Consider the following 17590-nt stretch of genomic DNA (forward strand, 5'->3'; position numbering starts at 1 on the left):
ACCAGCATAGTACATTTCCTATATCTTTCACTATATTTTAGCGCAGGATATAAACAAACCTGCTGTACTGGTGTGATATTAAATATCTTGGGTCATGCAATTGTAAATGTAATTTAGAAAATTTTCCATATGTATGTAATCTTGCATATTATGCTATATAGTTGTGCTACTGCACAGATTCTGCTTAATTTTCTGCAGGGACACAGAGTACCTATAAAAAGTATTCACCCCCCCCCCCCCCCAGAAGTTTTCATGTTTTAATTAAAACATTGAATCACAGTGGATTTAAGTTGGCACGATTTGGCACTGTTCAACAGATACAGACTCTTTTGTGTCTAGGTGAAAACAGATCTCTACAAAGTGATCTAAATTAATTACAAATTTAAAACACAAAATAATTGATTGCATAAGTATTCACCCCCTTTAATATGAGACACCAATTCATCACTGGTACAGCTAACTGGTTTTAAAAGTCACATAATCACATAATTAGTTAAATGAAGATCATCTGTGTATAGTCAAGATGTTTCAATTGATTGTAGTAAAAATACACCTCTGTCTGGAAGGTCCAACAGCTGGTGAGTCAGTATCCTGGCAAAATCATGCCAAGCAACTCCATGAAAAGGTTATTGAAAAGCACAAGTCAGGAGATGGATACAAGAAAGTTTCCAAGTCACTGAATATCCCTTGGGGTATTGATAATGATCAAGAAATGGAAAGAATATGGTAAGCTGTGATCTGCCTGGAGCCGGCTGTCCTGAAAAACTGAGTGACCGTGCAAGAAGGGGGACTAATGTGGGAGGCCACCAAGAGATCTATGACAACTCTGGAGGAGTTACAAGCTTCAGTGGTACATACAACAACTGTTGCCCAGATGCTTAACCAGTTGCAGCTTTATGGGAGAGTGGCAAAGAGAAAGCCACTGCTGAAAAAAGAACTCGCCTGAAATCTTGGCTAGAGTTTGCCGGAAAACATGTGGGAGACTCTGAAGTCAGCTGGAAGAAGGTTCTATGGTCTGATGAAACCAAAATTGAGCGTTTTGGCCATCAGATGTCACAATGTTTGACGTAAGCCAAACACTACACATCAAAAACACACCATCCCTGAAGTGATGCACGGTGGTGGCTACATCGTGCTGTGGGGATGCTTCACTGCATCAGGCCCTGGAAGGCTTGTGAAGGTAGAAGGTAAAATGAATGTAGCAAATAACAGGAAAATCCTGGAGGAAAACCCGATGCTGTCTGCAAGAGAACTGCGACTTGGGAGAAGATTAGTTTTCCTGCAAGACAGTGACCCCAAGCATAAAGCCAAAGCTACACAGGAATGGCTTAAAAGCAACAAAGTTAGTGTCCTGGAGAGGCCTAGTCAGAGTCCAGTCCTCAATCCAATCGAGAATTTGTGGCTGGACTTGAAAACGGCTGTTCACTCACAATCCCCTTGCAATCTTACCGAGCCTGAGCAGTTTTGTAAAGAAGAATGGAGCAAAAATTGCAGTGTCCACACAGACTCAAGGCTTTAATTGCTGCCAAAGGTGTATCTGCTAAATACAGACTTGAAAGGGGTGAATACTTATGCAATCAATTAATTTTTGTTAAATAATTGTAAAAAATTTAGAACAATTTGTAGAAATTCGTTTTCACTTTGACACAAAAGTTTTCTCTATTGATCAGTGTCAAACAAACCAAATTAAATCCACTGCGAGTCAATGTTGTAAAGTAATAAAATGTGACAACCTGCAAGGTGGGTGAATACTTTTAATAGGCACTGTAAACAAAATAATGCATATCACAGTCTCTACATGATTGGATCACCAATCCTTTTGTTTCATCATATATACTCAGATGAGAATGTCTAAAATTGACTCCAGTGCCATCATTCCCTCTATTTTCCCGTTTATTCTTCCATGTACTGTTGCTCATCCATGTTACCTCCTCCCAGTGGTGTCTATGTTTACGATTTCTCGTGGCAGTTTTCATATGCTTTCTTGGCCTCGCCTCCTCCTTTGTGTAGGGTCTTCCCCCAGTATTGCAGCTCACCACGTTGTCCGCACTGGCCTCCGTCATCCCGGCTCAGCTGGCTGTTGCCATTAGTTACCTTTACTGTTCCCTCCTGAACCCCTCTTTTCTCATTTAAGATGGTCATTATTACCGACCTTTCGTAGCAAGCTTCTCACCATCAATTGTGGCATTGCCTTTTTTTTTTGGTGGCGCAGTGACATCAGCGCCAGACTCCAGAGCGAAGGTGCCCAAGTTTGAACCCAGTCGGGCCGCTCCTGGACACGCTTTCCATCCGTCCCGGGTTGAGTGTCGAGCTCACAACCTGGCCTCGTAAAAAAAAATAAACACAACTGCGCTGTGAGAGGGACGCGGGGGACCACTCACAGAATCTTTCCTCCAAGACAAACACTTGAAAAAATAAGTGGTTGCTGAGGCTCTGGCAGATTATGGCACACACAAAAAAATACACTATATAAATGAAAGTGATTGCAACTTAATGGAATTCCCTGGGAGGTAATAGCACTCACTGAGCTCATGATAAGAGCACTGGATTGTCCAATTGTCTTGTTATACCACGGTGTATCCTGTTGCATCTAATGTATGCTAAATTGTACTGTACATGGAGTTTATTCTTTTTGTAAGATCTTTGGCACCAGAACATGAGAAAATTACTAAAATCTATTTCCCTTTATAAATTCGTGATTATATTCCAAAGTGAATATTACTAACTGCTTCTGTTTATTCAGGTTGAACTCTGTAACACCAAGCTGTTATTTTTGCCTTGATTTCCTACTTCTGCTCTTAGCTGCTCCATTCAAATGTCAGGGATTGCTCTTGGCCTTTGCAGAAAATGTCCTCTCTTTTCTGATTTGTCGCAAATTCATATTGATTACAAAATGGCATTTCCACAGCAGCAAAGATTTATACACCATTTTCTGAGAATTAATCAATGAGAGAACAGTTCAGAATTTGTCAGCAAAAACATGGCTAAGACGAGAAGAACACGGGAAGCTAGAACAGCGGTGGGTCACTAAGTCCCTCAAGCCTATCCCACAATTCAGTATGATCTTAGCTGAGCCACCTGTGCCTTCATTCTTCCATAGTGCCATCACAGGTTTCCCCCGCTATCTGAAGGTAGAGCGTTCCTATGAAACCGTTTGTAAGCCGAAATGTCGTAAAGCGAAGAAGCAATTACCATTAATTTATATGGGAAAAAATTTTGTGCGTTCCCAGACCCAAAAAATAACCTACCAAATCATACCAAATAACATAAAACCTAAAATGACATGAACATATAGTAAAAGCAGGAATGATATGATAAATACACAGCCTGTATAAGGTAGAAATATTGTATGTACGGTGTAGTTTCACTTAAAAAAATCGGGAGGACAGTGAGCCAAAATCGATTTGGAGGGAAAAAAATTGGCACGTACGCACGTATGAACAAGCACACGTACACGCCTATGTACGCACACGCATGCGCACACAACTGCCCGCACAAGGCTTCACGGTTATAGTGGTCTTTCTCGGGGTAAACACACGTATAAAGCGGGCGTCTTTTTTTGTAAAAGTGAAAATCGTCTTTGGTTAGCAAAAACAGGTACTAATGTAGGTCTTTTGAAACAGTGAGCTGTCGTAAAGCGAACATTCGAAAAATGGGGGCCAGCTGTATTGTGCAATGAATCAGAATTGATTAGAGACCTTAAGTTAAAAGAACCATGAGATAAAACAAATATGATCAAGTTCACCCTGAAATTTGAGAAGGAGAAGCTAAAGACAGATTATCAGCATTACAGTGGAGTGAAAGGAATTACAGAGGCATGAGAGAGGAGTTGGCCAGAATTGATTGGAAAATAACACTGCCAGGGATGACAGCAGAGCAGCAACGGCTGGAATTTCTGGAAACAATTTCAAAGGCACAGGATATACACATCCCAGAGGAAGAAGTATTGTAAAGGAAAGGTGACACAACCGTGGCTAACAAGAGATGTCAAGGCCAACATAAAAGCCAAAGAGAGGGGATATAATAGAGCAAAAATTAGTGTGAAGTTAGAGGATTGGGAAGGTTTCAAATGCCAACAGAAGGCAACTAAAAATGCCATTAAGAAGGTAAAGATGGAATATGAAGTGTAAAAGAGAGGCGTGAGTGGATATCAGAGCACTGGAAAATGATGCTGGAGAGGTAGTAATGGGGGACAAAGAAATGGCAAAATGAACTGAATAAGTACTTCGTGTCAGCTTCGTTGTGGAAGACCTGTATGGTGGAAGTGTCATGGGGTACGAAGTGTGTGAAGTTACCATTACTAGAAAGAAAGAGATTCTTGAGAAATTGAATGGTCTGAAGGTAGATATATCACCTGTACCCAGATGGTCTACACCGCAGGATTCTGAAAGAGGAGGCTGAAGATAGCATTAGTAATGATCTTTCAAGAATCACTAGATGATGGAATGGTTCCGGAAGACTGAAAAATTGCAAATGTCACTCCACTCTTCAAGAAGAGAGAGAGAGGCAGAAGAAAGGAAACTATAGGCCAGTTAGTCTGACCTCGGTGGTTGCGAAGCTGTTGGAGTCGGTTATTAAGGATGAGATCTCAGGGTACTTGGAGGCACTTGATAAAATAGCCCGTAGTCAGCGTGGTTTCCTCAAGGGACAATCTTGCCTGACAAATCTGTTGGAATTTTTTGAAGAAGTAACAAGCAGGATAGACAAAAAGAGAATCGGCTGTTGTGTACTTGGATTTTCAGAAGGCCTTTGACAAGGTGCCACACGTGAAGCTGATTAACAAGCTACAAGCCCATGGTACTACAGGAAAGATTCTAGCATGGATAAAGCAGTAGCTGATTGGCAAAAGGCAAAGAGTGGGAATAAAGGGAGCCTTTTCTGGCTGGCTTCAGGTGACTAGTGGTATTCTATAGGGGTCTGTGTTGGGACCAGTTCTTTTTACGGTATATGTCAGTGATTTGGATGATGGGATTGATGGCTTAATTGAAAAGTTTATGGACGATATGAAGATAGGTGGAGGGGCAGATAGTTTTGAGGAAGTAGAGAGACTATAGAAGGACTTAGATTAGGACCATGGGCAAAGAAATGCAGGTGGAATACAGTGTTGGGAAGTGTATGGTCATGCACTTTGGTAGAGGAAATGAAAGGATTGACTATTTTCTAGATGGAGACAACATACAAAAAAACTGAGTTGCAGAATTCCCTAGAGGTTAATGTGTAGGTTGGGTCTGTGATGCGGAAGGCAAATGCGATGTTGGCATTCATTTCAAGAGGATTAGAATATAAAAGCAAGGATGTAATGTTGAGACTTTATAATGCACTGGTGAGTCCCTACTAGGAGTATTGGGCCCCATATCTTAGAAAGGATGTGCTGAAACTGGAGAGGATTCAAAGGAGATTTATGAAAATGTCTCGTCATATGAAGAGCGTCGGATGGCTCTGAACCTGTATTTGCTAGAATTCAGAAGAATGAGGGGTGACCTATTGATCTATTGAATGGTGAAAGGCCTGTAGAGAATGGATGTGAGAGCCTAAGACCAGAGAACACAGTTTCACAAAAGAGGGGCATCCTTCTAGAACGGAGATTAGGAGGAATTTCTTTAGCCAGAGAGTGGTAAATCTGTGGAATTCTTTGCCACAGGCAGCTGTGGAAGCCAAGACTTTATATTTAGGGCAGAGGTTGATAAATTCTTGATTGGTCAGGGCACGAATGGATACAAGGAGAAGACAGGTGATTGGGGCTGAGAGGAGAATTGGATCAGCCATGATAGAATGGCAGAGCAGACTCGATGGGCCAAATGAACTAATTCTGCTCCCATATCTTATGGTCTCATAGACATTGAATAGTTCATTTAAAGATTAGCTTTATTTGTTACATGTACATTGAAACATTCAGTAAAATGTGTTGTTTTATTTTGGGTCAAATAGGCAAGAATCGTGCTGGGCAGCCCGCAAGAGTTGCTACACAGCCAGAGCCGATGTAGCATACATGCAACCCAAACTTTTTTATGCCATGGGCCTTTCCCATTAACTGAAGGGCCCATGGACCCCAGGTTGGGAACCCCTGCTAACCTGTACATCTCTGGAATGTGGGAGGAAACCAGAGCACCAGGTGGAAACACAAGGAAAACTTACAAACTCCTTACAGGCAGCGGGGGTAATTGAACTCCAATCGGTGATCACTGGTGGTGTTATGTTATTAGGCTAACCCAGCTCCTACTCTAGTGATCAAGCCTTCGTGACAGAGAATATTAAGGATTCATCACCCTTTACGAGAAGTAGGTTATAAGCTGCATCTCTAAACTGTTTTGCAGGTCGGCTGACCTCAGGGTGAACAAAAAAGGGATGCAAGTATTGGCACAGGTTCCCCCGGGTAAACCTCTTTTAATTTTCCTGACAGTTTCCATGGGCTTGGGAGAAAATGTTTATTGTGAAATCACTTGATGGTATCTGAGGATCAGAATTTGGAATGTGATGTAAAATCAGACCCATTCAAGCACTTGGCATGGGCTGAGGGAGTTCTGCAGTGACTTTATTGAATCCACAAATGAAAGAATCGGTATCTGATTCCAGATCAGTGTATAATAATAAGGGATGTTTTGATCATGTTTTCTGTTACTGATTAATGATTGGTTTTAACACTTCTTTTGGCAGGGATACATGAGACCTTTGAAGCAGCCAGAGAATTCGTCTATCTGTGACCTGGCCCTTGTGGATGATATGTTCTTCCAAATTCCGGAAATCTTGGAGCATCATGAGAAATTCCTGGAACAGGCTCACCAGTGTGTCCAGAACTGGCACGAGAAGCAGAAAGTGGGCGACCTAATGATTGAAACAGTGAGTACTGCGCAAGAGCGCTCAGCTTCCAAGTTAGGGGTGCATGCTGGGAGCCGGAGCGGATTTGGAGGGAGCTGAGTTCTGGCTGGTTTTACAGTGTTCCCGCAGCTGTTTCTCCTTTACAAAGCAAGCCTGGAGCAGCCTCCAACTGACTTCAGGGCATCTTTGGAGAGCCGTGCCTGTTACATTTGTAGATAATTTGATCAACACCCAGTGACACCATTGAGAATGTTTCAGTAATGAGATTTAGAGGAGATGTTTCCTGTTTGGCATTGCTGCCAGCCACACCTCTAGCAGCTGCCTGCTTCTGCCTTCTCAGCCAACTCTCTGGTGCCCCTCCTGAGCCTCGCTCCAGTCACAGACCAACCTTATTGTCTTTGTGCCGATGAAGCCCCGGTGTCCTACCTCCTCAGGGTAGACGATGGTCCTCCAGCCAGCTGCCAGGTCTGAGTACTTCAGCCTCTTCCACTCCTGGGCAGCCACCACGCAAAAAGTCAAGTTGTATCAGCTAGAGTACTGAATTAGCAGGAATATATCAGTATTATTGCTGTTATCAGTCATACTGAGCACCTTTCTTCAACGCTACTGCGGTAGGAAAGCTGGATTAGACATCCGAACGTCTAAGGTAGAAGTGTTGTTCATATAATGTAGTCCCCAAAAGCTGAGCATTTGCTACAAGGTTCTATAAGGCGTGTTCTACTGTGAGCTCTGATAGTCCATGGGCCAAATGCCCATTGAATTGAGCACAAGACTCAAAGTACTGGTACAGTTTGGCGCATTAGAGCACTAATTCATCCCAAGGTACTACGTAGGTGGATGACCAAATAGAATTTGATACAAAGGGGCAAATAATCACCTGCTACTACTGCACTACTTTCTTTGAAAATAATCATACTGCCCTGAGATAGCTTTTAGCCCAACAAATTGTAACATTGCCCGAAGGGGCAGCACTTGGTGAACATAATAATTCAAAGTTCAAAGTAAATGTATTATCAAAGTATGTATATGTCACCATAGACATTCAGAGTAGGTGCAAAGAAATGCAATCAAATCAATGAAAGACTGCACAGAAAGATGGACAAACAGCCAATGTGCAAAAGAAGACAAACCGTGCAAATACAAAGAAAATAACAAATACCAAATAAATAAATATTGAGAACGTGAGTTGTAGAGTCCTTGAAAGTGAGTCCATAGGTTGTGGAGTGGGTTCAGTGCTGAGGTGAATGAAGTTGTTGGAATGAAGTCTAGCAACAGGGTTTCAATCCTGACTCTTGGTGCTGAATGTGATGAGTTTATACATGCTGCCTAGTGATTGTGTAGGTTTCCTCTGGGTGCTCAGCTTTCCTCCCATTTGGCAAAATTATTTATTTATTGAGATACAGCATGGATTAGGCCTTTCTGGCCCTTAGAGCCACATCACCCAGCAATCTTATGATTTAACCCCAGCCTAATCACAGGACAATGTACAATGACCATCTAACCTACCAACCAGAATGTCTTTGGATTGTGGGAGGAAACTGAGCACTCGGAGGAAACCCAGCCGGTCATGGGGAGAACGTACAAGCTCTTTACAGACATCGGCGGGAATTGAACCAGGGCCGACTGTACTGTAAAGCTTTGTGCTAACCACTACGCTGCCATTCGCAGGTGACTATAAATTGTGTCTAGTATGCAGGTTAGCTTCAAGCGCAAGTTAATAGTAATGTGGGGAGAATAAAAGAGGATTAGTGTGCAGGCACAAGAGACTGTAGACGCTGGAATCTAGAACAACAAACAACTGCAAGCAGCAGTCCCTGTGGGCTGAACAGCATCTGCTGGAGGGAAGGAATTAATCGACATTTCAGGTCAAAACCCTGCATCAGGATTAGTGGGGAATTAGTGTACTGAAGCGCTTGTTATTTGGTTCCGACTCAATAGCCACCCAGGTGGGATTACAGGAAGATTCTATGATAGACACAGTATGATTTCACATTTTCTCATAGTTTTGTTTTTTAAATGTGTGGATATTTTAAAGAGAATTATTTTTTATTATTATTCGTGCATACCTTTTGGAATCAGGAATCACTATCATACAACTGAATGGAAGTCCTCAGTCATCTTACAACTGACAAGATAATTGTAATAATAAAGATGGAAGTAGGAATGTTTAAAATTCCAACTTATCTTCAGGATCTGCATGGTTGAATAAACCATCCTCGCTTTGTTAAAGGTTATAACATCATTGGAAGGCAACTCTGTTAACAGTCCTTGTGAAATCTAGGAAATAACTTTATTTTTTAAAATTACTGGCTATATTATATGTTAATCTCTATTATAATTAAGCTATTATAATAAGTTAGAGTATGTAGTTCCCACATGTTGGCTTTGAAATTATCTTAATAAATGGCCTTAAAAAATGAAGAAAACTGCAGATGTTAGAAACCTGAAATAAAAACAGAAAGTGTTGGAAACCATCAGCAGGCCATGCAAAGTTCAAAGTAAATGCGTTACCAAAGTACATATAAGTTGCCAAATACAACCCTGAGGGTCGTTTTCAAAAATCGTAATAGAATCAGTGAAAGACCATGCTGAACAGGGCGGGCAAGCAACTGATATGCAAAAAACAACAAACTGTGCAAATACAAAGAAAAAAAAGAAATAATAATAGATAGATAGATAGATAGATAGATACTTTATTCATCCCCATGGGGAAATTCAACATTTTTTCCAATGTCCCATACACTTGTTGTAGCAAAAACTCCTTACATACAATACTTAACTCAGTAATAATATGATATGCATCTAAATCACTAACTCAAAAAGCATTAATAATAGCTTTAAAAAAAAAAGTTCTTAAGTCCTGGCAGTTGAATTGTAAAGCCTAATGGCATTGGGGAGTATTGACCTCTTCATAATAAATGAGCAATAAATATTGAGAACATGAGATGAAGGGTCCTTGAAATTGACTCCATAGGTTGTGGGAGCACTTCAGTGATGGGATAAGTAAAGCTAAGTGAAGTTATCTCCTCTGGTTCAAGAGCCTGACGGTTGAGAGGTAATAACTATTCCTGAATCTGGTGGCGATGAGCACCTGTGGAAAGAGAAACGGACTCAATGTTTTGGGCAATGTTTCTTTCTCAGATGGGTAAGAACTGTGAAGCATTAACCCTGTTACTCTCTCCGTGGCCTGCTGAGCGCTTCCTGGTTTGAGCAACTGGCCTTGTTTGGACCTCTAAAGTATCTTTTTAAATTCCCAATGTATATATTATATAAATGTTTATTTTATATGGGTTTTCTTTCCTCCTCCTCTAAATTTTAAATGACACATATTTCCAAATTATTCCTTTAACATTGCGAAAAGTAGACTATTTAGATGGATTGAGGACGTGGCTGCATGGAACCATCAGCACCTCCAGGTTTCCCTCCACACCCCACACCTTCTTGGCTTTGGATATGTTGCTGAGTCTACATAATGGAACAGGATAAATTCAGTTTCTTGGTCTATGTATCCATCAGCAGCTTTGGCTCAATGTTCTTATTTTTAGTTTCTGTTCTTGCTCTTCTGGCTTTTGTATGATCACTTCTGTAAAGAGCTTTTGTACTCTGTACTTTGTTAAAGTACCACACTGTACTGGATATTGTTGTACAGTCCATTTCTAAAAAGGAAAATCAAAACATCTGCAGATTCTGGCAATCCAAAACAGAAAACGCTGGAAGCACTCAGCAGCTCATACAACATCTGTGGAAAGAGATAACATTTCAGGTCAGAACTAATAAAGAAAGAATTTTAACTTTTTTTCCTCTCTCAGTTTTGATAAAGGTTCTTGGGTCTGAAACATTAACTCCGATTCTCTTCCCACACATGCTGCCTGACCTGCTGAGTGTCTCCAGCATTTTCAGTGTTTATTTTGGTGCTAAATATCTCTTTGCTGTTCATCTCTCTTTTAAATTTTTTGCTGTAGATGTAACTGGTAAACAAATACGTGAAAGGAACCGTGATAGAGGTGTACACGATGATAAGAGGCACAGATTGAGTGGAGAGACAGAGACCTTTTTCCAGGGAGAAATAGCTCATAGCAGGGGGCATAATTTTAAGGTGACTGGAGGAAAGAATAGGGGGAATACCGGAAGTATTAACATAGAGCAGTGGGTACATGGAATGAGCGGTGGTGGTAGAAGCAGATACATTCAGATGTTTAAAAGACTCTTAGGCACACGGATGATAGAAAAATGGAGGACTATGTAGGAGGGAAGGTGAGATTGATCTTAGAGTAGGTTAAAAGTTCAGCATCCCTTGGACCAAAGGGCTGTATTACAGAACACGGAACATTCTGCGATGTTTTGTATGTCAGAACTGCAAAGGTTGATGCACAGTTGAATGGTTTCCACCTATGAATGGAGTGTGTATCTTAAGCATAAAATTCTTCCTAACAATATGTCTTTTATCTATTCTTTAAAAATGGCATCAAGTTAGAGAAATAATGAATTATTGTTCTTAAAAACAATGACTTTTCAACAGAATCTAGTCAGTATCTCTGACAATGTTTGCAAGTGCCTCGGTAATAACAAGTTTTCTATCATGCGGAAGGAACAGTTGCGGCCTAACCAGCTGGCCCGATTGAGTTCCTGCCTTTAATGGAAACTAGGGCAGTAACCCACACACAACACGGGAACACATCTCAGGTCCAAGAAAGTGACCTAGCCCTTTTTTTTTACAAAATGTTAACAAATCGACAAGATACTTCCAGGTGTTGCTTTTTAAAAAAGGAAGTTAAAGCCAATGCAAAATAATTGGGCAGGAGATGTGTATATGAGGCTCAGCTCAGTTTTGGGCATCTGTGTTTTCTTTTCCTGTTTCAGTTAACTCTGCTAAGGAATATAACAATCTTGATGGCAATTACAGGAGTATTTTGGCATAAGTCTGACTATAAACTTTGAGTAATTTGACGCAAGAAACCATACGAGGAAGAAATAAATATGATGTACTAAGAGCAATGCTAGGGAAGTCATGGCAGCTGTAATAAAAGGGTTTCTTGAGGTCAGTTATGCAGGGGACTGTGGGTGTGATACTTAGATATTGAACATGTGTGAACAAAGCTAATTCAGTTACACTGAGTCCAACTCAATAATCTGGTCTTTTTGCCTCAAATTCACGAAAATCTCCCCAAGTCCTTGCTATATATTGTACCATATTACTGGAGTCACTGTAGTTGGTATGCCCTTAAGAACTATAATGTACAGCTTTTAATACATAGTAATATCAGGCACTGCAGTTGGTTGAGAGATGACTACTTTTACTGCTGCACCATTGCCCACTGCTCTAAAGGGTTTTCTCCAAGCCTGGGAGAGACACAAACATCTTGTGTCTTAAATTACTCAATTTCCACAATAATTGCTCGGCAAACCTCTTTGTTTTTTGAAAAGCATTTGCTGGACTGATGTAACCATACCAAAAAAAAATGCACCACTTAAACAGGATGCCATCTTGTATGATCTTTAATTCTGATTTCAAGGAGAAAGAAATGGTTTGTTGAAGATTTTTATCTACTGTGGAGTAGCCTGCATTTGGCCCCTTGTGTGAGATATGAGACTTTATTGGTTCATTACATTTTGCAGACCTCAGTGCCAGGTTCATTGTTTCCTGGGCTTATTTATCTGGTTGAGGCTGGAATTTATGTGCATTTTAAAATATTGCAGCTGGCTGGCAGTTGGAAGGAAGTGCTGATTTAGAGAGGCCCTGGGTGACATCCAGAAACCGTAGAGCTTGGGTCTTTGTGACATCATCCACAGCTCATGAGTAAGAAGTTGTGCATTTGCTCACTGATGGTCATTCATAATTAGGAGTTGTGATCGAATATCGGAATCAGAATTGGGTTTATTATTGCTGACATGTGGTGTGAAATTCTGTTGTTTTGCAGCAGCAGTACACTGCAAGACATAAAGATGAGTACAAGTTACAAACTAGATGATGCAAAAGGGCAAATAACAATATCGTGTTCATGCAAACACGAGGAAATCTGCAGATGCTGGAAATTCAAGCAACACACACAAAATGCTGGTGGAACGCAGCAGGCCAGGCAGCATCTGTAGGAAGAAGTACTGTCGACATTGCGGGCCGAGACCCTTCATCAGGACTAACTGAAAGAAGAGATAGTAAGAGATTTGGAAGGGGGAGGGGAGACCTGAAGTGATGGGAGAAGACAGGAGGGGGAGAGATGAAGCTAAGAGCTGGGAAGTTGATTGGCAAAAGAGATACAAGGCTAGAGAAGGGGGAGTATCATAGGACAGAAGGCCTTGGAAGAAAGAAAGGGGGAGGGGAGCACCAGAGGAAGATGGAGAGCAGGCAAGGAGTTATTGTGAGAGGGAAAGAGAGAGAAAAAATGGAAAAAATACATATGTACACATATACATATATACATATATATATATATATATATATATATATATATATATATATATAAAATAGGGATGGGGTAAGAAGGGGAGGAGGTATATATAGTGTTCATGGTCTGTTTAGAAATTTGATGACAGAGGGTTAGAAGCTACTCTTAAACTGTTGAGTGTGGGTCTTCAGGCTCCTGTACCTCCTCGCTAGTGGTAGTAACAGGAAGAGGGCATGTGCCGGATGGCAAGGGCCTTTCAATGACAGGTGCCACCTTTATGAGGCTCCACCTCTTGAAGGTGTCTTCGGTGCTGGGAGGGCTGTGCTGTGATGGAGCTGACTGAGTCAACATCCATCTGCATCCCGTGCACTGGATGGTCCATACCACAAAACGCTCACCGCCATGCATCGGTAGAAGTTTGCGAGAGTTTTTTGTGACATACCATATCTTCTCAGACTCCTAATGAAGTAATGCTAAAAAATTTATACTCACTAATGAATCATTTATTGCTCTGCTGGAGTGTGCAGTGTATGATCTGGAATGCAGGCTGGTGTTTGAAATGTCTCACTAGATGTTGCCTTTTCTCATTCCTGGAATTTGTTTTCTTTTTGGTCAAATAACATTTGGGGTTCAAGAATTTCCTTGTGGTTGAGGTTAAACAGGATGAGGAGATGTTGCGATTGGAGATAGTCTATATCCCTTTGCCGTGGGGAATGTCATTGTTTAATATGAGCAGATTCAGGAATCATGGCTAATTAAGTATAAAAGCCAGGCAGGTGACATCACTAATTCTGATGAAATTGAAGATACCTCACAGTTCCATTCAAAAAAATCGAGAATGATTACACCACTGGTGATACGGACTAGCACAGATGGAAAGATTGAGCCTTGTCAGGCCGCTAACAGGGAAATCACTATGTTGGGAAGTAGGCCGTGATTTCTGCAGATGGTGCCCGCAATTATCCATGCATTAAGTTGTTCCATGAATTAGCTCTACTGGCAAATGAATGAAAAACATTCGGTGCACATGCAACATTCTTGAGCAGTGTTGAGTCATGTTTGCACACTTGACATGTGTCTTGTGATGTCAGGCCATGTTTTACCAGGGGTTGGCCAAGTTTGCTTTCTCTTCTGCCATCTTGATTCACAGAATTGTCACAGCACGTTCAGCAAGCCATTCAGCCCATCAAGCCCATACCAGCTCCTAACAGTGCAATCTCAACAGTGCCATCTGCAGCTTTCTTGACTGTTCCGTAAATCAATTATCCTCCTTCAGATGCCACTGTGGTTCCTTTTTCATAGCCCCGATTGAGCCTTTTTTTCCACCACCTTTACCAGTCAGGGAGTTCCTGAAATGCAGAAGTGATGGTGAGGCTGCACTTGGAGTATCATGTACGGTTTTGATCACTCTGTTATTGGAAAGACATCGTCAAGCTGGAAAGGGTGCAGCAGAGATTTGTGAGGATGTTGCATGGACTAGAGGGCCTGAGGTACAAGGTCGGCCTCACTGAAAGTATAACAGAATGAGAGATGATGTCATAGAGGTTCAGGCCTGGGGAGTCCAAAACGAGGAGTCAGGTACAAGATAAAAGAGGTAACTTATTTACACAGAGTGTTGTAAGTTTCCTCCCATATTGAAAAGTTGTGGGCATGCTATGTTGGCGCTTGGAAACGAGGCAACACTTGCTGACTGCCCAGCACAATCCTTGTTGATTTGACGACACAAAACAACACATTCCACTGTATGCTTTGATGTACATGTGACAAATAAAGTTGATCTTTTTTTTATCTTTACACATGGATTGGACTGCCAGAGGAAGCGCTCAGTGCGGTGAAATTGCAACATACAAGAGGAATTTTTTATGGCTTGCTAGTCCACTTGCATTCTTGCACGCTCTTCGCTGGAGATTTTACCATGTACTGTAAGTCCGATCAGCCCACCAGCTAACCCTGTCATCGGTTGGCAAGCTTGCCCATCTTAGGGATGTCCCACCTTCCCCTCCACATGGTGAGTGATTTGCTATGGGAATTCCATCATATAATGGCAAGTCCTGAAGTTCAATGTGTGGTCTCACAAATCACATCATAGCCTAGCACATGACTTGCAACCATTTGCAAAATGTGCCTTCATTATGTAAAAGGACATCTAATTATGCATAGCAAGTGTTATTGAAAGACTAGAGGGCACAGTCTGAGAATGCGAGGACAAACGTTTGGAACAAAGATGACGAGAAACTTCTTTAGCCAGAGAGTGCTGAATCAGTGGAATTCATTTTCACAGTCGGCCGTGGAGGCCGAGTTATTGAGTATATTTAAAGCAGAGGTTCTTGGTTAGTAAGCCCGTCAAAGGTTACAAGGAGAAGGGAGGAGAATGGAGTTGAGAGGGATAATAAATCAGGTATGATGGGATGGTGTAGCAGAATTGATGGGCTGAAGGTTTTAATTCTACCCCGGTGTCTTGTGCTTTGTATCTCCATGCAAGTTCAGCTGGGAACATGTACCACCAACACAATTTCTATGTCAGGCCTGCGTCAAGTAACCTTGCTCTCCGATTAAGCTTCCTTCATGAGGAGAAGTGGTACATGCGGTTCTTAAGAGCAAAAGCAGAAAATACATGAAAAAAATCAGCAAGTCAGGTAGCATCTATGCAAAGTGAAAGACCTTAGGTCAATGGCCTTTGGCCATAATGCTGTCAGGAGGAGCAGTTTTCCTAGCCATTCCTGGAATAACTAGTTTTCACGCCAGCACCCCTTGAAGTTAAGTCCTTTTACTTGATTTCCATCCTTTATGCTCATGCTACTCATCTCCCCACCGTAACGACCCTTTAACCCTTTGATTCCTCAAGATGGTGCCACCAAACAAAGACAATGTCCTGCAGGCAGTTGACAAAACTACTTCTTTTACTTCAGCTATGATTCTGCTACTGAGCTGCGTGTGATTGGAACTTTCAATGGTGTGTTTTTGGGCTGGTTGAACAATCTGGCGCTTTGCTGTCTCAGAGGGCATTCAGTGAGGTTGGGAGCAGATTGTGCGGCCTGGAAGCCGTGGACGTGGAGCATGAACCCACGATTGGCTCCATTACTTCTCAGTGGAGGTAACAAGCAAGGATGAAGTTGACGAAGACGAGAGTGGAGTGCAGGTGGGTGTTCAGCACCATCTGCCTGTGCTTGACTGGCCTTCCTCTCCCTCTCGCTGGATGCTGTTGGAGAAAAGTGCAAGAGTTTTACATCCCACGTTGCAAGGATTGATCGGTGAAGCTTGTGGCTGTGTCTAGTTTTGAGGGACTTTGGGGTTCATGTTGTGTGTGTTTCCAGATTTTGGTTACTATTTTTTTGCTGTTTTTGGGCGGTTTGATTGGGGTGATTGGTACAGACTGGGGCACTTCAGTGAAGACGGGCTCTGCAGCCTGCGGGTGACCAGGGCTGTGGTACTGAACTGAACTAAAGCGAATACTCCTGCTTTGATGTTGATATTCTATCTGTTCTTCACTTACTTTTTGCCATTGGCGCAACTTGTTCTTGTTTCGCGCGTTGGGTGTTCGCTGTTTTCTTTGAGCAGGTTCCACAGTGTTTCATTGTTTCATGGCTGCCTGGGTGGGGGGGGGGGGTGCGAATCTCAGAGTTGTATTCTGCATACATACTGTGATATTAAACATACTTTGAATCTTTCATCCCACCCCTAATCGTAACTACCCTTGACCTTCCCCCTTCCAACTCCATTACACTCTTCTATCTGATGCAGCCTCGTATCACTGTATTTTCCTCCATACATCCCACAGCGAATGAAAGAAAATATCTGGCAGTTGTTTCTAGACATCAGAGTTCACAGTAAGTTTATTATCAAAGTACATATGTCATCATATACTGGTTTGAGATTCATATTCTTGCAGGCATTTACAGTAGAACAAAGAAATACAATAGAATCGATGAAAATCTACATAAAGGCTGACGGCCAATGTGCAGATGAAGACAACCTGTGCAAATGCAAAAAAAAAAGCCTAATAAATAAGTAAATAAATAATTCTGGAAACTTGAGTTGTAGACTCTTTGAAAGTGAGTCCATAGGTTGTGGAATCAGCTCAGAGTTGAGGTGAACGAAGTTTTACATGCGGGTTCAGGAGCCTGATGTTTGAAGGGTAGTAACTTTTCCTGAACCCGGAGGTGTGTGTGACCTTCTTGACGCAGATGTGAGGGGAGAGCATGGCCTGGATAGTGGGGCTCCTTGATGGATGCTGCGTTCTTGAGCCAGAACTTGTTGGAGATGTGCTCAATGGTGGGGAGAGCTTTGCCTTTGATGGACTGGGCTGTATCCATCACTTTCTGTAGGTTTTGCAGCCCATAACCAGTGCAATCAGTGGCACATGATATCTTGTGTGCTTTTTACACTGATTA

At 41.8% G+C, this 17590-nt stretch overlaps 1 protein-coding gene across 1 annotated transcript in view; it reads left to right on the forward strand.

Moving 5' to 3' along the window:
* The window catches only part of LOC140726959 (rho guanine nucleotide exchange factor 17-like), a 474355-nt gene that overhangs the window by 286075 nt on the left and 170690 nt on the right, over positions 1–17590 (forward strand). The window contains 1 exon segment of the mRNA XM_073044006.1: positions 6655–6837. Within this exon segment, the coding sequence (XP_072900107.1) occupies positions 6655–6837 (183 nt within the window).

Source organism: Hemitrygon akajei, chromosome 4, assembly GCF_048418815.1.
Source record: "Hemitrygon akajei chromosome 4, sHemAka1.3, whole genome shotgun sequence".
Lineage (NCBI taxonomy): Eukaryota > Metazoa > Chordata > Chondrichthyes > Myliobatiformes > Dasyatidae > Hemitrygon > Hemitrygon akajei.